General features: G+C 33.8%; 3 protein-coding genes and 1 long non-coding RNA gene across 5 annotated transcripts in view; 2 read left to right on the forward strand and 2 right to left on the reverse strand.

Moving 5' to 3' along the window:
- Positions 1–738: 738 nt before the first annotated feature.
- LOC109150593 (palmitoyl-monogalactosyldiacylglycerol delta-7 desaturase, chloroplastic-like) overlaps positions 739–19,899 on the reverse strand; it is a 41,242-nt gene continuing 22,081 nt past the window's right edge. The window contains exon 5 of the mRNA XM_019298547.1: positions 739–1,445. Coding sequence (XP_019154092.1) covers positions 1,244–1,445 — 202 coding nt within the window. The 3' untranslated portion in view covers positions 739–1,243. The remainder of the gene's footprint in view (positions 1,446–19,899) is intronic.
- LOC109150598 lies at positions 7,390–8,003 on the forward strand. The gene is made up of 2 exons (XR_002049185.1): positions 7,390–7,547; positions 7,734–8,003. It is a non-coding gene; the product is annotated as an uncharacterized LOC109150598 (long non-coding RNA).
- LOC109150595 (argininosuccinate synthase, chloroplastic-like) lies at positions 9,217–10,192 on the forward strand. Of its 2 annotated transcripts, XM_019298549.1 has the most exons (3): positions 9,217–9,433; positions 9,546–9,731; positions 9,930–10,192. In XM_019298549.1, exons 1-3 carry the CDS (start codon positions 9,362–9,364, stop codon positions 9,954–9,956), a joined length of 285 nt encoding a protein of 94 aa, XP_019154094.1. In that variant the 5' UTR covers positions 9,217–9,361; the 3' UTR covers positions 9,957–10,192. The 2 variants fall into 2 exon arrangements, with proteins under 2 accessions (XP_019154094.1, XP_019154093.1); XM_019298548.1 differs by lacking the exon at positions 9,217–9,433 and having other exon boundaries at positions 9,455–9,731.
- On the reverse strand, positions 14,871–19,800 carry LOC109150592 (palmitoyl-monogalactosyldiacylglycerol delta-7 desaturase, chloroplastic-like). The gene is made up of 5 exons (XM_019298546.1): positions 19,218–19,800; positions 17,809–17,949; positions 17,558–17,698; positions 15,445–15,551; positions 14,871–15,323 (listed from the first exon to the last, which is right to left on the reverse strand). Exons 1-5 carry the CDS (start codon positions 19,767–19,769, stop codon positions 15,128–15,130), a joined length of 1,137 nt encoding a protein of 378 aa, XP_019154091.1. The 5' UTR covers positions 19,770–19,800; the 3' UTR covers positions 14,871–15,127.

The following is a 19,899-nucleotide window of genomic DNA, read 5'->3' on the forward strand; positions in this document are numbered from 1 at the left end:
GGAAACCATCCGGGCCAGGTGCTTTATAAGGAGCCATCTCAAAGAGACTTTTCCTTATTTCATCTGAAGTAACGTTCCTGCACAACAAAGAGATATCAGTATTACTAAGATTAACGGGTGTGAGATGAACATACCTTCCATTCGTGCTAATCTGATCTCCTGTGAAAAAATTATGAAAATGGTCCTGAACCATCTTCCTAATCTGATCATCCTCCAAAATCCACTCCCCTTCATTATTTTTCAAGCTAGTGACCATCGCCTTCGCTTTTCTGACTTTGGTTATAGCGTGGTAGTATTTGGTATTCCTATCTCCCGATACTATCCACTCCTCCCTTGACCTTTGGAACCATGCTAGTTCCTCATAGTATAGGACTTCATCCAGCTCTGTTCGCAATTTTGCTTCTAACTTGATCAAGCCCCCTCTTCTGCCATACCCACTTGCTCGTTGAATGCCATCAAGTCTTGCAATAAGGCGTTTACGTCGTTTCTCGAGATCCCCGATCGCTTCCCTACTCCATGCAGTTAGCTCTGTTTCCATATCTTGTAATTTTTCATCAAAGCTTTTTCCAGTGGATTTATTCCAGCTATTCTTCACGGTGACTGCAAAGTCCGCATGCGCTCCCCAAATCGCCTTGAACTGGAACCTGCGTGGCTTTGCTGAATCAATTCTGCTTATCAGATTTAACATTAGGGGGTTGTGGTCCGAGGTGAAGCTAGGCAGATTAAAGTAAAGGAAAGTTTTTACTTAAATAAGGAGTACTACTTTTGAGACATACTCTAACAATAGAATACATAGAAAAGTACATAATTTTATTCCAGAATACAATAGGATGGGGAAGCATGGAAGCTGTTAAAGCTTTAGAGATTGAATGATTTTTTTTTTTTTCTAATCAGTGATTTGCTAATTTAGTTAGCCTAAGCTGCTCAAATGTCATAGAAAATAGCTAGCACACTTGTCAAGAAAATATTAATTCTATCAATTGAACTATCACACCTTAAATTGAATTTAGAGGTTTAGCAAGAACTCCCTTGATTTAAAACTTAAAGAAAATTGATTATAGGCATAAAGATCTCATTTCCTCAATTCCCTCATTTCAGCCACCCCACATATCCAAGTTTTTATAACATAAGTTTCCATAACAATTATATAAAAACAACAACAATAATTACAAATTACATATTGCATTCCTCACATTCCATATCCCATGCATATTTCAGGTTGTGTGCTTTCAAGTCAAAAGCATTAAGTTGTAGTTAAAGCCATCTTTTTCTTTTGAGCATCAGTAGGCAATTTAACATCAGTCGCTAAACCAAAAGCTTGTAGTGCCCTCACAACATACCAAGTTATGTCAAGTTGCCACCATTCTAGGCCATGTCGAGCTGAATACTCAAAGGTATGGTGATTGTTATGCCAACCCTCTCCAAATGAAAGCATTGCCACTAACCTGTCAAAAGTTCATTTCCAAACTTCATTAGATTATATTAAATAGTATATATATATATATATATATATATATATATATATATATATATATATATATATATATATATATGAAACGACTATCAACAAAAATGGTAAGATATTAAAGATTTTAGCATACCAATTATTTCTAGATTGATCACCACTATTCCATGCTTGATTTCCCCATAGGTGACACACAGAATTCACAGAATATATTACGTGAGAATAAAATATAATTCTTACTCCCTGCAAATTAAAGAATATTAATAACTTTTTTTTTTAAAAGTAAATTATCGACCAATTAATCATGCCTAGTCTGTTTTAAAAAAAATATAAACAAAAAATCATGCCTAGTCTTGCATGTGCACCCAAGACCAATGTACAACTTGGAGGCCCAATTATTATTTTTTATAAAGAAATTAAATTACTTAGCAATAATGTATATATTGTGCTCGAAGGCACAAAATGGAAATGCAATTGAAAAGGATTGAGGGTATATATATATATATAGTCACACTCCCGTGCGAATGGATTGTCTAGGAGCGAAATAGGAATGATTGCTGTGCATACACGTACCCAAATCTAATGAATGAGAAACACTGATTTTTTTAAAAAACACGGTGGCATTTTCGTAAATAATTGGACATCAGAGTGCAAGTAAAATGTATTACATGTGCAAGTAGCAGTTTCATATACTGCGCCTAAGTGCAAGTAAAATGTATTACAAGTGCATGTAAAATGTATTATAGGTGCAAGTAAAATTTACACTGATCATCAAAACTAAGTGCACCTGACGTTATAACTAGGTGCACATATAGTTATAAGTAGTTGCACCTAGGTGTAGGAATGTTTGCGGGTGATTTCACGGGTACTAACTACCTGTTGAACTCCCCGCAAGAACAAAAGCGACGCCAAACAGAACGAACTCACATCAATGAATGTTAACAAGGCAAAATTACATGCACTTATAGGTGAAAGTAGGTGCACATGTAAGTAATTTTACCTGCAATTTTTACTTGCAAAGGTGCACCAACTACTTGCACATATAACACATTTACATGCACCAAAGTTCGAGTTATTTACAAAAATGTCACCGCGTCGTTTTTTAAGATTACATCTGATTCGTTGATCTGGACACGTGGATGGCGCTGATCTATTCGCATTTAATTTCCTTCCTGGGCACTTATTCGCACAGGAGTGCGACCCTATACACACACACACACACACACACACACATTGTTGTTTTCTTGAAGTTAGCTGCATAAGAGCTCGCCTAGGCCGTCTAGGCGGCGCTACTCTACCGCTCGACTAGCGCCTACTGCAACCATGTATATAATTAGGTTCAAATGAGAACCTCAGTTAACATATGAACATGTGTACCATTGTGCACCGTTGATCTTGCTCAATCTTGTGGTTTATAATGATTTTGACATGATACACCACATCGTTGCACCACTGCACAAGTGCACTGGATGCACCACTGCACCAATCCTCATATGTTGGCCATCTAATATCAGAACTCAACGGTGCATAAGAGTTCACACCCAAGCAATTGTTCTCACCTGAACCGGACCCTATATATATATATATATATATATATATATATATATATATATATATAGCTGGTCTCACGGGCTCAATCCGTGAGATGAGTCAAATCTAATAAAAATGGATCATATTAGATTTGCAAATATAACTAATATTTTAAGTCTTATATATAATATGCTTTATATCATAAATGTAGCATTTTATAGTAAAACTGTAATAAACATTTTGCAGGAAATAAAGTAATAGCATAATAAAATTGCATATATAATCAATATTTAAGCCTTATATATAATATAATACTTTATAGTATAAATGTAATATGCATTTTTCAGAGAATAAAGTAATAACATAACAAAATTACATATATCATCAATGTTTTAAGTTTTATATAATTATGTAATAGTTTATAGCATAAATGTAATATTTTATAACAAAACTATAATACGCCATATGTGTCCAAAATTTTAAAATTGCATCACTAAAACACAATATATAAACAATTTGGATGTGGAGGCTCGGAGAGTGAATAAAATTTAGAATAAGTTTAATTTTTGCTCCTAATTAAGTTATGTTGATCTTCTAATGTGTTAATAGAACACTATATTCATTACGTGCCCTTGAATTAGTGAACTACAACAAAATTTCAAAAAAAAAAAGAATTTATTTAGTAATCAAACATAAAAAAAAAAATGCAATAAAAGAATGCCAAATATAATATTATATTTGGCATTCTTTTATTGCATTTTTTTTTAATGTTTGATTACTAAATAAATTCTTTTTTTTTTAGGATCATTAATTAGTATAATTTCCTTTTTGTATATAGTAGGAAAATTAATGTAATAAAAAGAATATAGTCTATAATGAATATAATCTTGCTAATAAATACTCCGTACCAAATTCAAAGGAACGGGTAAAGACAAACCCCCAAAAAAAAAAAAATTAATAAGTGAATTGAAAATAATGCATACCATGCCCCAAACTACATACGGAAATCCACCTATGGCATATAGCAATGTTGCAAGTATAATATGGTGAATAATGTATGTATTACGAATGAAGTTGTAAAAGAATTGATTCTCCAAATCTCCTACATTTGTCGGTCTTTCACTCTGTCAAAAAAAAAAATTAAATCAATTAAAACATACCAATTAAACAAGTCTCTAAGTTATTATATTTTAAATATGTAAGATAGTTTGAATATTATAAATATTACCTTTTTAATAGCGGCTTTGGTGTCATATAGCCAACCTACATGACTGTGCCAAAATCCTTCAATGGGACTGTGGAGATCGTTTTTAGTATCCACTTACTGATGGTGATATCTATGGTTACTCACCCACCCAATTGGATCTCCCTAAAGCATAAAAGTTATGTTGTAAAAATAAAAAATAAAAATTAGTGTTACTGTATTCATAGTCTACGTAGCTACTTAAACACATGAAGATGAGATCAAGACCTGAAGAGCAAGAACACCGCAATAGGCAAAAAAGTACTCGAGCCATTTGGGAAGCTTGAAACTTCTATGACTGAGATTTCTATGATAAGAGAGAGTAATACCCAGCCCGGTGATGATATACAACACAAACGCAACGCCAAAAGCATCCCAACTGAAACAAAACGGGGCAAAAAGAGAAAGGCAATGCATCAACGGAAGCAGGACCACCTTCGCCATCTGCGAACCAGGCGCCACTTCCAAAGATTTCGTCATTTTCGTCCAAAACTCAACTCTCTGCTGATTCTTTGCCGCTTGTGGTGTGTCTTCTCCGTCGTCATCAGAAGCCGGGCGAAAGCACACAATGGGTGACAACCTTTTATGTTTTTCCTCCTTGGAATTAAAGAAACCATTTTGTCCTAGTTTTGTTGTGTAAATGTGGGAACTTTGAAGAGTTTTGGGGGTTTGCGTTTGTCTAAGTAAAGGGATGCAGGTTTGTGGTAGTGAAAAGAAAACTGGTTTAGCTGCTGGTGACGGCCACAGCGATGATAAGGATGCCATTTTCTTTAATTTTGTGTGCCTTTTAATTGGTTTGGTTATTTTCTCGTATATATATATATATATATATATATATATATATATATATATATATATATATATATACTCACACCAAGACACAAGCTAGACAAAGCTAGCAAATCAGGAACTTGGGAACCACAATCAAAGGGACAGCTACCAGCAACTCCAGCATGCCCTTACTGGCTTACTATAGTAACAAATTATATATCTTATTTCAGTAAGTACTTTTTTTTTTTTTTTTTAAATGGTTAAACAGGCTATTCATCTACAGAAGAAGATATAATTGAACCATCCAATTTGCAACTTTTTTTAAAAAAAGTACATTTAATTTAACTTATCAAACAAGTTGACACCTTGCAATTATATTATATATCAAAATGAGACATTGCTCATTGTTTGTATGTTTGTATGTTTGTTTGTTTGTTTTTTTTTTTTTTTAATAATTTACATTTTATTTAACAAACTTATTGTCTATATATGTTATGAGTCAACCTTTGTGAACAAAATAAATATGTAAAAAAAAAAAAAAAAAAAAAAAAACAAATAATCCCAATAGAATCCATACAAATCAAAGGACAACACCACCATCAACTTTGAAGGAGGCCAGGGTGAAAGTAGCCACTCCCGCTACATGTCTTCCATTTTTATTTTTATTTTAAGGTTATCTAAATAATTAAAAAAAATGAAATGAAATTTGTAATTTTAAACGCGATATTACATTTTTACTTGGAGTAAATAGATATCTAAATTGATTATATAAATTTAACTTGTTCAAGTAGTTATTTGTACTTTTTAAAATTAGATGGTTGAATTACATTATCTTGTGTATTTCATTCATCTATATATTGGACTTATTTTTATTTCTTGCCTTTCGTCCGGATCGATCTGGACAATGACAGTTAGTCTTCGTTCATGAGATCTGCGTGTGTATGTAATTTTTATGTTTTTTTAATAATGAACTTGAGAATAAGGGTGTACGTTGGCGTACTGGTATCCAATTATATATTAACTTGCAAGGCTATCTTGTCCGTAGATGCTCTTCAATTTGATTGGCACGATGAATTTGTTTCACTTGTTTCTTGATAGTGCAAGGATGATGGGGTTAATAAATATAACATAATTTATTGGCAAAAATTTGTGTAATAAGATCGTCTCACAAATCCATGTCCGTGAGATGGGTTGGGTCAAGATGATTATGTAATACTAATTAAGAATAAATTGTTTATTACTTATATGAGAAAGTGTAATACTTTTGAAAAAAAAATATAATAGTATAATACTTTTACATTTTGATTTAAAAGTACTAAATTTTTTATCATAAGTATTATATTATATTGTTTCTTATAAGTAACAAACACTTGCCAACATTACTTATAAGAGCATCCTCAATAGGCATAAATTTTGAGAATTTTTTGTTAGGAACACTTGTACTTAGATTTTGATAATACCAAACAATAAGAGTTTAGACCCCTAATTATTTTATATTTTATACTAGGGATATTTTTGCTCAACATTTGAATCAAACCGAATGGTACATTGGGTAGTGGAAATGTACACACACTGCTGGAAATTAGCCTTTTTCCGACCTCATTTCCGACCACTCAAATAATTGATCGCAAAAAGTGATTTATTTTCATTTTTTCGACGGAGGGTTGCAATGGTCAGAAAGTGGTCGGAATTTCCGACCACTATTTACATGGTGATCGGAAATATTTTGCAAAATTTAATTATTTTATTACCCTCTCTTACATAAAGTAGTCTTCCTCTCAAATAAAAAAAGTCTTCTCTCTCAAATAAAAAAGTCTTTCCTCTCAAACAAAAAATACGTTATAATTTTTGCCCAAACACAGTACTTCGTCCAAACAAATACCACACTTCGCATCGCTCAACAGAGCCAAACACTTCCCACTTCTGCACGCCGTCGCTCCTGCCTTCGCCGCTATCTCAGCCTTCTCTTCGTCGTCGATCCCACCTCCTCTGCCGTCTCTACCTGCACCAAAGTCTCTCCCGTTGTCGCCTCTTCCCGACTCTGCCATGGTCTCCATCACCATCCTAGTTCTCTAATCTTAATCCCTAATCCTTAGTTTCCTTATTCTATTGAGCAAACCTGTGGCTACTTCATAGGAGCGGCGTGAGCAGACCGCCGTGAGGTACTCTCTTTTCTCTTCTTTCATTGTAGGGTTTATCTAGGTACTTTTCTGTGACATATATATCTTTTTGAGCTGAATGGATTTTTATGTTTTACTCTTATTATTTGAGTCTACTGTGGATGAGGAGATAAGAAGACCGCCGATTTCAATCACTCATTTCAAAATGTAAGCATTTTTCTTTATAGCTCGAGTCTAATTCACAAAATATCCAGGTTTATTTTGGCATACCAATTCTGATTCAGTATATTGTTACTGTATAAATTAATATTTGTGTGTGAATTTGTATAGGTGAGGCTGAAAGGCAAGAAAAAGGGGAGAAGGCTGCCTAGGATTCAACATCCACCTGCAACACCGAAGAAGAATCCGTTTAATGATGGTTAGTAGGGTAAAATTGAAATTGATGAGTCTTTGAGATGATGATTCAAATGAATATTCTGAGCTTATTTCAGTTGTAATTTCTGATTATATGGGGAGAGAACCGCCTAGGATTTGCTTGTTAGTCGTGTTACTTAGTTGAAATTGTGACTGTCCATTGACCAATCTGCAAAATTATGAATTGCAGTTCCTCTGCATAGATGTGAGGGCAATGATCACTATAAGGAAGAAGATTATGAAGATGCTTGTTGACAAGATTGAATACCAGTGGGTATCTTTCATCAACGGGATTGGTAGAGGAATCTTGATGACCAGTCTGCATTTATTGATGTTATTAAGGGTTTACTGATATAGACTAATTGGAATCTTTTGAGGTTCTAAATTGTTTGTCTTATGCAGTTATGCACTTTGAACAGGAAATAGAGAACAAATATTTTGCATGACCTCATTAAATATATCATGTTAGCTGTTTGTGTGAGCATTTGCGTTTTATCTTTCTATGACAAGTATTTTCTATTGTAGGTTGTTTGCTAAGTAATTGGTTTGGATATGAAAATTTAAGTGTTTCATGCGAAAGCATTCAAAAAAAAAAAAAAGTGTTTCATGCGAAAAAGTTAAATTCTATGTCTATATTTGTTGATGTAAGCCAAGTTTGTGCTTACAGCTTATTGTTGTGTGTTTATGCAGTTTTTTGAGCTTGTATAACCGTGAAGGCATAGAAACTATTGGGCTTGATGATGCAACAAGGCAACTAGGTACTGATCTAATTTTTCAATTTTCTTTTATTGCATATGGTTTATTTTAAACATTTTTTTTTTTCGGAAAGTGTATGTGCTGAACTTGAGGTATTTTTGGTTGTGGTTTAGGGGTTGAAAGGAGGAGGATCTATGGCATTGTGAATGTTCTTGAAAGTGTTGGTGTAAGATCTTTAAATTGGCATTAACTTCATCTTTGGATCCATTTAATTACTTGGATTACTGAGGGTGTCTTCTTCTTTTTGTTTGACCTTTATTGTTCAGGTTCTTTAATTTCAAGGAAGGCATAGAGTAGGTATACATGGAAAGGGTTTGAAGCAATTCCTAGAGCTTTTCAAGAACAGAAGGTAACAAGACATATATTATCTTAGCTAGCAGCTTGAACATAGCAAGAAATTATCAATTCTATTTTCTTTTCTCATCTCAATTCAATAAATTTGATAATGGGAGAGGAGGAAGAAAGGGAGCATTAATGCATATAGTGGAGATGTCGTTGTCCAAGTATGTCTCTTTAATTTGTCAGTAAAGCAACGTTGCTGAAGATGGCATGAAAATGCAAGTTGAACAATTGTGTGATTGATTTTAATTTGTTCATATAAGACTAGTATTGCACTTTCTGTTTCCTTAAAACTCTTTCACGAACTTGTTACTTACAGGGATATAATGGCAGCCAATCATGGAACACTGCATTTGTTGTCCAAGCAATCATTTCCACGAACCTTACTAAAGAATATGGTAAAACTTTGAGAAAAGCGCATGAATTCATGAAGAACTTACATGTAGAACATCTTCTTTTACAATCTGGTTTCTACGCTTGTGTTGTTAGTAGCTTGACCCTCTTATCTCTTATATTTATTATTTCTTAATATGTTTTTTGCTTCAAATGTCTTAGATGACTGCCCGGGAAATCACATTTTGTTCATGATCAGATCTAAAAAATGTTTTCAGTTTCATCTAATGAAAGGCCATTCATAAATACAATTGTTGTATATTTCTCTGTATTTGCTGTCTTATACTATATATTACTTATGATCTACCACACTTTTGGTAATGTTAGGCAATGGTTGATGTTGCTAGAGAAGTTGGAGCTAACGTTGTTTCTCATGGATGCACAGGGAAGGGAAATGACCAGGCATGATTTACGATCTTCTATTCTTTTTTCCATGTTCCTTTATGATTTGCAGAGTGCATTGGACCTGCTCTTTGATTCCATCTTTAGAAATATGGCCTTGATTATTTTACAGGTTCGCTTTGAGCTTACTTTCTTTGCTCTGAATCCTGAACTTAGTGTTGTTGCCCCCGGGAGAGAGTGGGACATTAGGGGAAGAGAAGATGCTATTGAATATGCAAAGAAACATAATGTTCCTGTACCTGTGACAAAGAAGTCCATCTATAGTAGAGACAAGAATCTTTGGCATCTTAGTCATGAGGTAGAACTGTCTTTTTACTTATCTGCCTATCTGCCTACTTTTGTCGAAGTCTATAGCTTACTTAAGCAGCTAAAACCTCCACTCCTCCAGACTGGGATTTCTATGACATTTTATCTGGTGAACATTTTAAAATTTCAAGGGGGGTCTTGGGTTGACTGCTTTGGATTTCAACTTAGTTTTAATCATTCTTTTTGTTAGGATCTTGGCATAAAAGAGATTGTCTAGTACTCACCTACAGTTAAATACATAATTTCATCAAATGTAAAGATGAGATAAGAAATTGCTACTAATTGAATATTTTACCTTTTAAGAAGAAATTGCGTAGCAAGGTAAAAGACGATGTCAGAAATAATTTCTCATTTGTAGAACTACCTATTATCTTTTAATTTTTTTCAGAAAAATTATGAATAATGACATCCCATTTTTTGTGCCATGAACCCAATAAATACCATATTGTGCCAATGAACAATGCTTATGTATATATGCACCCATTTGACAGATTGTTCAAAACAAGACAACATCAGTTTTTGTGGTGTGGTGATGTTTGTTCACTTTTTTAAGTTTTTGTTGTTTGTTTGTTGTTTGTTCCCTGCTTATGAAGTGTTCTGTATGCTAAATCGCAGGCTTCTATACGTGAATTTGCTGAAGCTATCCGTGCTTATCGAGTTATCTCCCCTGATTCTGATTAGCAACTTGTTAAACTTGCAGAAGACTTAGGAAGTATGCCTCAGTTCTGGTTACTTTCTCCCAATTTTGGTTTTATTTATTTATTTTTCTCTTTTGCCTTTCCCTCTCTCATTTTTCATTACTTATTGCATAGTTTTGTCAAAAAAGTCTGATGGTCCATAACACTTCTTATTTATAGGAACCTTGAAGCCACTGAGCATCATATTAAGAAGCTTCATTCCACTGATCTATTATCGTTCCTACGTAACTTTACTTGCTAGCAATGTTTTTCAACTTTTTGCAACATCAATGATGTAAATGCTACTTGACCAATTTTACTTTCTCTGTTCTTCATATTTTTTGCCAATGAAATGTCTGTATATGTTTTTCAGCACAACACAGTAAAAGGCAATGAAATGTCTGTATGTTTTGTATTTATTTTTCCGTAAATATCTTACTAGCTTGCAACTATTTATATATATATATATATATATATATATATATATATATATATATATATATTTTCATTTCACTACGGAGGATCCTCCGTAGTGAAATGAATTTTTTTTAGTGAATACGTCTAGTTTTCCGACCACCAAAGTGGTCGAAATTTCCGGAAACACTAGACCAGCCTGACTATTCTTCTGGTCGTTTTTTCCGACGGCATTAAAAAAGTGGTCTCTATTTTCGATCACTTCCTCTGGTGGTTGGAAACAGCGAGAGGGAATTTTCCGGATACCCAAATTGGTCGGAAAAGTGGTCGGAACAGGCGTTTCTGGCCTAATTAAGGCCATTTCCGACCACTTTCAGGTGGTCGGAAATCGGCAGATTTCCAGCAGTGACATCCAAATGGACACTCAAGAGGCCAGGCCAGTCGTAACAACGATTCGAAAAGTAACCCCGAGTGGTAACTCTCGAATGCAAAGAAGACAACGAGTTGAAGATCAACCTGAGGAGTTATCTCTTGAACTAGCTCGAGAAGAAGAGTAACTCGAGAAGTTATCTATAGTCAGATATAGAAGACTGAAAATATCAAGACCGAAAGGTTGCAAATTAAAGACCGATAGGTGGAAGGGTCTACCTTTCGAGGTATTGCAAGACCGAATGATGAGGTCAACTATTCGTAACCGAAAGGTCGCAAAGGTCAAAGATATGAAGGACCTACCTTTCGAGGAGTTAAGGGACGAGTGGTAAGTTCAACCATTCGTATCCGAGAGAACCTAAGGCTTGAGGCATTAACCTAGTTAACCACTCAACAGGACTGCTCGAGACATTCTCTAAGCTGTACAGTCCAAAACTTTAAAAGGTTAAGTGAATATGTCCAAAGGCAAAGTGTGTCCAATGAACATATCCCAATGTCGATTTCCCTTTTAATGCCCTAACCTTTTGTGCAATGTTCAGCGCAAATTAAGGTTGCAACGGCTGGAAATTTAACAACACTCACCTACCTTCCGGATTACCCGCCGGTCTCTACCCAGTGGTCACTTAGGCATTTGAAAATAGTTTTCCCTCCAATGGAACTATTTTTCACCCTGCCTATAAATACCCCCTTCCTTAGCTGAAGAAGATGCTGGTTATTTTCATATTTTCAAGTGCGAAAAACTTTCAAGCGATCTAATTTTTGCGACCAATGATTAAAGAGAAGAGAGACCAAAGCTTAAAGTTCATATCCAGATTTTCAAGAGTCTTGAGCTGCTTCAACTTTGAAGATCCAAATTCAAGAAGTCAAGAAATCTTTGCTGGAGAAGAAGAAATTATCTTTCTTCAAAACTGTATCTCTACTCTGTTGTAGTGGAAAAATGCGGAGTAAAGTCAGTTAGGAATTGAACAACCTGATTGGTGTGGAGTTCACTGCCAGGTCAGTGGTCACGGAGTGAACGTCCAAAGTTTTGTATTGGGGATAGTGCAAACCTTCACGGAGTTGTAAAGAAGAGTGGAGTAAGCTCGTTATAGCCGAACACTATAAAAATCTCTCTCACTCTCCCACTCTCTTTACTGCTTTATCATTTGCATTAACACAACCAAACCTAATATTTACAAAGCAAACTTTATGTGTAAAGGACTTCTTATAATTAAAAGGGTTAACTTATATTTTCTGTTGAGTACTTGAACTAACTTTGACCGAGTAGTTAACATTACCTCTCGGGTAGTCTTAACCATTCGCCAAGAATTTTCAAAAACCCTACGAGTCTATCCACTCCCCCTCCCCCTCCCCCCTTTAGACTCATACTTAACCTTCACCGGGACCAACAGTTTTTGCAGGTGCGACTAGGAAAGAGAATGTGGGAGTGAAGGGCAAAAAAAAAAAAAAAAACAAAAAAAAATAAAATAAAATAAAATCTGAAAAGCAATTAAAAAAAAAAAAAAAAAAAAAAAAAGAGAAGAAATATGCGGTTTAACGTGCCCAACGGGCGCGAGCAGTGCACACGCTCAGCTGGGCGCTGTTGTTGCGTCTCATGCGATCGCAGGAGTACCTTTTTCATATTTGGTGGGGCCCACTTCAGAGACTAAAAACCATGTTCTTGCAATAAGCTCTCAATCGTTCTCTCTCTTCCGCTTCAACCAAAATCTCTATTGTGGATGCCCTAAATGAAAGTGTAATATTTAGGGATGTCAATTGTACCCGGATCCGACGGGGAACCCGATTCCCTGCCTATACGAGGACGGGGATGAGGATAGAAATAGGGGATCGGGGATGGGGATGGGGATGGGGGCAATTTTGAATTCCCCGCCAGGGACGGGGGCGGGGATTGGGAGTACTCTCCCCGCCCCGTCCCCAATATATATATATATATATATATATATATATATATATATATATATATATATATATATATATATTTGTGTGTGTGTGTGTGTAGCCACACAACACACACATATGTAGTACTTTGTATACAATATATATAATTTTAGAAGCATTTTGTCATTGTATGTCATGCTTATGAAATGCATATTTAAATAATATGTTTAATTGTAAAATATGGAATATTACTTTGAGTTGGGGATGAATATATACGTGTTATTTATTTAAATGTTTTTTAATGTTTAATTTTTATTTTTTGTATAACTTATTAACGGGGTAGGGATTCCTCGTCCCCGAATAATCCCCGTGGGGATGGGGATGGGGGGAGTTTTTCCTTCCCCGGTGAGATGGGGACGGGGACGGGGAATGGGAAGAAAGTCAGGGGCAGGGATGGGGGGTATGTCCCCCGCCCCCACCCCGCCCTGTTGACATCCCTAGACTAATATTTTTGTAGAAAAATGTAATATTTTAAGGTGTGCTAGGAAACTCAGAAAATGATTTCTGGAAATTATTTTTCGAATTTCCAGTGTTTGACAAGGTTTGGAAAATTAAAGTCGTGGAAAATGATTTTCGGTCAAAGGAAAAAATGTCTTTGTTTTCTTGGAAAACAACTCCCCCCCCCCCCACCCCCCCCCCCCCTTTTTTTTTAGGGGAAGTCATTTTCCATATTCAAACGGCTTCTTCTTCCGCGACTTCTTCCTCGACCCTCCCAGTATCTACCTTCTCCCATGTCTTTCTTCATTTCTGGTCCAAGATTTTTTTAAAAATTTTGATGAAAACCCGCAGCTGGTTTCCTCATGACAAACCAGTGTTCTAAGAAACCATATCACTAGTTATCTGGTTTCTGTCGGAATCCAAAGCGCCGATTTCCTCCAGAAACCCAGAAACCAATGCTCTCGTTTCTGGAAACCATATCACCGGTGTTACACTCTATTATTATTATTATTATTATTTTTTATAAATAACACTCATTTTGCTTATTTATATAAATAATCCATGATCAAGGACCTTGTGGTCCAATGATATTTGGTTTTCCGCTCTCCTAAGTGGGAGGTGAAAGGTTCAAACCTCAATAGAGGCAATTAGTAGTTTGGGTGTTCCCTTTCTTTGTAATATAATATAAATAATCCACGAATGTTCTGTCTCTGTACATGTCTTATATTCTCCTTGAATTGCTTTGAAATATAATATAAATAATCCACGAATGTTCTGTCTCTGTACATGTCTTATATTCTCCTTGAATTGCTTTGATAATTAGAATGTTTGTGTTTAATGGTGAGTGATGATAATAAATTGCTTTGATAATTAGAATGTTTGTGTTTAATGGTGAGTGATGATAATATAAAACAATTAAAATATTTAATTATACAATTTTGTTTAGTTTCTATAAAATGATCCAAACACACGAAAACAGTTTTATGGAATGCAACCAAACACGGGAAAAGAGAATGTATTCTAGAAAATGACTCATTTTTCAAAAATCATTTTCCTGATTTCCAAAGACACCCTTAAATCAAAATGTAAAAGTACGAAGTATTACATTTTTCTTCAAAAATATTACACTTCCCCTTATAATAAGTAGCAAACACTTTATTCATGATTATTATTATATTTTTTCCAGTATAAGTATTACATTTTGACCCTGACTCGATTGTCTCACGGACACGATCTCACACAAATTTATGCAATAATATAAATGTTTTAGAACAACAATAACAATACATTGCATTAAAAAATAATAATATGAAAGTGTTCATATGAATCATCCACCACCACAACAACGTACTAACAACAAATGAAAGTGTTCATATGAATCATCCACAACCACAACAACAATTAGAAATTATATACTCGATCATTGCATTCTTCTCGATCATTTCATGTCCTCTATTTCTAAGATTGCATGATCTCAATAGTTTCCATTGAGTTATTTTTGAAAGCCAACTCTCTTTTGAGCATTAGTTGGCAATTTGACGTCGGTTGCTAGACCAACAGCTTGGAGTGCCCACACAATACTCCAAGTAATGTCAAGTTGATACCACTCTAGACCATGCCTAGCTGAAAACTCAAAGGCATGGTGATTATTATGCCAACCCTCTCCAAATGAAAGCAATGCTATTAACCTGATGATGATGATAGTTTATATCCAAGTTAATTAAACTTTATAAGATGAGTAAATGTCATGAATGGGCACTACAAAGAAGCTAGTATAGAATGATAACACAATTAAAGATTTGTACAAACCAATTATTTGTAGATAGATCGCTAGTGTTCCATGCTCGATTTCCCCATTGGTGACATGCTGAATTCACAAAAGATGTTACGTGATACAGAAGTGCAATTCTTACTCCCTGTAAAAGAATATTAATTTTTTTTTAAAAAAAAAGTAGTTATTGATTAATCAATCAGTATATATACATGCCAGAAGAAAAAAAAAAAGAAAAAAAAAAAAGACATCAAACTTAAGTCAAGGGTTAATTGACTTTAATTACTTCACCTTTGTAAAAAGGAAAGTACAAGATGTCAAGATTAAGGTGTTTGATGAAATGTCTCTAAACCACTTATGAGTCATGAGAATTAAGTGTTCTAATAGTGTGGAATAAGCTTGAGAAAAGTTTTCTCCCTGTTAAAGTACATTTGTTATGTAGCCAATTGACTATTCCCCTCCTTCCTTATTACTTGTTATTCATTATTACAATTTACAATTGTGGTTTTTTTTTTTTTTTTTTTGAATCAACCAACCTTTATTGAGGACTAGATTTCCACGAGAAGATTGTGTACTTTCTGTACCCCCATTATACTCAATCATCATATCATATTAACATATTAAAAACATTAGACAATTTAAAAAGAATTTGAAAAATATCTAGAAATTGAGGCTTAGCAATTCAAACAATACATAAGCTTTAGGTAGACTATTAGTATTATCAAATTCAAGAAAACAATAAGATTTCAAATTTTAAAATTAGAATTTTACGGTTATCATTTAAAACAAATTAAATGGGAAATCATTTGAATTAATCAATTAACTAATTATACGTGATTGGTGGCTTGTGGTTCACTGGTATCGGATTACTCCCCTATGTGGGAGGTCTAGGTTTTGAGCTTTAGTGTAGGCGTAGTTTGTATGGGTATCCCCCTTCTTTTGTAATAAAAAAAAAAAACTAATTATACGTGTTTAAATGTTTTAAGTAATTAACCTATTATTATATGAATTAATAACAAAAAAATTATGAAACATATCTTAAATGTATTCAAGGACAAAAATTTCACTTGCATACTTTATTAAGAATATGGTGCACCTTTATACTGTTTGGTTCCCTTTCCACTTTTCAAACATATAATTTTGGTATAAATATAAATAAATTAAAAGTGTAAGCACAAATGATTCCCCTTTCCTAATTGGTAACATCATACATCAAATAATATATCTTTATATTTACTGGTAGTTAATTACGAGTAGTTATGCTGTGCATCCGTATGCACTATGCATGGTGTATACGGATGCAAAAACGACGTCGTTTTATTAAAAACGCGCGTCTCCCCTTAAAAAAAAAAAAAAAATCAGGTTCGATTCCCAGCAACAGCATTATGTTGTTCATTTATTCTGAAATTTTAGTTCATAGATTATGGAATTTTAGTTCATTGATTCTGGAATTATAGTTCATCGATTCTGGAATTGTATTTCATCGATTCTGAAATTTTAGTTCATAGATTCTGAAATTTTAGTTCATAGATTCTGAAATTTTTAGTTCATAGATTAGATTCTGGAATTTTAGTTCATACATTCTGGAATTATAGTTCATCGATTATGGAATCATAGTTCATCAATTCTGGAATTTTAGTTCATATGTTGTTGTTGGGAATCAAACCTGAATTATTATTTTTTTTAAGGGGAGACGCGCCTTTTTAATAAAACGACGTCGTTTTTGCATCCGTATGCACCATGCATGGTGCATACGGATGCACAGCATAATTTGTCGTTAATTACTTATTATCATAATTTACCTAAGATAACTAATAAGACCCAATCCAAGTTATACTGCTCAATGATGTCCTTATTTTTTTGTATTTATGGAGTTGTATGTTATGTTGAAATATAGTACATACTTTAATATTTTTGGACAATAATTGTCATTACACGATATAATATTTCATTAGTTAAATATTAAATATTAAATTAAGTTACCTAATTGTACTTATTTTAAATATTCTAAATAGAAAAACACTTTTATATTATATTATAAATACATACATATAGGAAAATGTACAATAAGTACCAAATTCATCAGAACCAGCAAAGATGAAAATAAACAAGGAGCAGAGATGAAAATAAACAAGGAGCGAAAAAGCATACCATGCCCCAAACTATGTATGGAAATCCGCCAATGGCATACAGCAATGTCGCAAGTATAATATGGTGAATAACATAGGTATTATGAATGAACTTGTAGAAGAATTGATTCTCCAAGTCTGCTACATTTGTCGGCCTTTCACTCTACACAAAAATATGAATTAATTAAAACAAATCAAACAATAATTCTCTAACATATGAAATGCCAAAAATGTAATAAGAGAATTATTTAATTTGAGTATTATAAATATTACCCTTTCATTAGCGGATTTGGTGTCATATATCCAACCTACGTGACTGTACCAAAATCCTTCAATGGGGCTGTGAAGATCTTTCTTAGTATCCACATACTGATGGTGATATCTATGGTTACTCACCCATCCAATTGGATCTCCCTATTAACCAAATGATAAAGTAGCATAAAAGCTATGTTATATAAAGGTGAAAAGGAGCATTCATTGATTTTGTAATTTATGTTAAAGGCAAAGTGTTGGTAACATGTAAGACTGTTTTACGGGTCTTAATTCGTAAGACATGTAAGTTCCAATAAAAATGGGTTATAACATAATTGCATATATAATCATTACTTTAAATTTTATATATAATACTTTATAGCATAAATATAGCACTTTATAGTAAAACTCTAATAGAAAATTTACAGGAAATAAAGAAATAATATAGCAGAATTTGCATTTGCATATATAATTATACTTTATAGAATAAATGTAGTACTTTATAATAAAATTGTAATACACAGTTAGCAAGAAATAAATTAATAATGTTGCATAACAAAATTGCAAATATAATTAATATTTTAAGCCTTATATATAATATTTTAAGCAAATCATACCATGGACTATGTGGTCTAATGGTATCCGGGTTGGACTTCCATTTGGAAGGTTATGAGTTCGAGCCTCAGTGTGGGGTTAATAATAAATTGAATGCACATAATATGTTAACTGGAAACACATAATATGCAATTTATATATTATGTGTCTGTAGTTAATAACATATTATGTGCCTTCAATTTATTTACGACACATAATTTATTAACTAAAGACACAAAATATGTTAATTTCGAACATATAGTTTTTGGACTAGAATCACAATGCAAAGTAGTGAACATTGGTCTATGGTATAACAATTGAATATTTTATAGCATAAATGTAATACACATTTTGCAGGGAATAAATTAAAGTAATAACATAACATAATTTTAGATATCATTAATACTTTAAGCTTCATATATAATACTCCGTAATTTATTACATAAACGTAGTACTTTTATTGGAAAACTATAATAGATAATTTACACTAAATAAAGTGTCATTGCATAGCAAGATTGCGGATATAATCAATACTTTAAAGCTTTATATATATATAATATTGTACTTTATATTATAGATGTAATACTCTATAGTAAAGTTGTAATAAAAAAAATTTCAAAAATAATATTACTAATATAACCCATATACCCTAAGATCCATATTCTCCTAATTCCACATATGTCACAGATTGAGACCCGTGAGACCATCGTCTCTCGCATAAGAATTTGTCTAAGGTGGGGCTAATAAAGCAGTGTTTTAGTATATCACCATATTCATATTTTACCTATTGCTACTTAAAGACATGATATATATAATGATATTTCAATTATATAGACCTGAAAAGCATGAACACCACAATAGGCAAAAAAGTACTCAAGCCATTTGGGAAGCTTGTAACTCCGGTGACTCAGATTCCTATGATAAGAGAGAGTAACACCCAGCCCACTGATGATGTACAACCCAAGTGCAAGGCCAACAGCATCCCAACTGAAACAAAATGGGGCAAACAGACACAGCAAATGAGTCAAAGGAATCATCGCCATGAACCCCGGGGAACCAGGCACCACTTCCAAAGATTTCCCCATTCTTGTCCAAAACCCAACCCTCTCCTGCTTTGCTCCTTCTTGTGGTGTCTGTGTGTCATCAAAAGCCCGCATTTCACCGGCCATTGCCGCCAACCTTACAATGCAGGGTGATAACCTTTTTGAAGTAGTATATAGGTATCTTCTCCCCTTGCATTTATTCAATAGATTTTCTCCTAGTTTTCTTGTGTAAATGCTGCAACTTCCAAGAGTTGAGCTTTGCGTTTGCCTAAGTAAAGGGAAGGTTTGTCGTGAAAACGAAAATGATTTAGGTGCTGGTGACGCCCACACTGATATGCATGCCATTTTCTTTTCTGAGCCTTTCCTTTGGTTTGGTTAGATTACAATAAATACACACACATATATATCCAAGACAAAACAAATCAGGAACAATAATTACCAACCCCTTAGCTTATTGTAGTAAGAAAGGTACCTT

The sequence above is a fragment of the Ipomoea nil genome, unplaced genomic scaffold, assembly GCF_001879475.1.
Source record: "Ipomoea nil cultivar Tokyo-kokei standard unplaced genomic scaffold, Asagao_1.1 scaffold2279, whole genome shotgun sequence".
In the NCBI taxonomy this organism is placed as follows: Eukaryota; Viridiplantae; Streptophyta; class Magnoliopsida; order Solanales; family Convolvulaceae; genus Ipomoea; species Ipomoea nil.

Excerpts from the sequence above, each read along its gene's own strand:
- LOC109150595 (XM_019298548.1), top strand. The coding sequence starts at position 9,465 with ATGTTCCTTTATGATTTGCAGAGTGCATTGGACCTGCTCTTTGATTCC. Across the intron at positions 9,732-9,929 it reads TTTGGCATCTTAGTCATGAG|GATCTTGGCATAAAAGAGAT; the intron begins GTAGAACTGTCT and ends TCTTTTTGTTAG.
- LOC109150592 (XM_019298546.1), bottom strand. The coding sequence starts at position 19,769 with ATGGCATGCATATCAGTGTGGGCGTCACCAGCACCTAAATCATTTTCG. Across the intron at positions 17,950-19,217 it reads GTGGTGTTCATGCTTTTCAG|GGAGATCCAATTGGATGGGT; the intron begins GTCTATATAATT and ends TTTGGTTAATAG. Across the intron at positions 15,324-15,444 it reads GATCTATCTACAAATAATTG|GTTAATAGCATTGCTTTCAT; the intron begins GTTTGTACAAAT and ends CATCATCATCAG.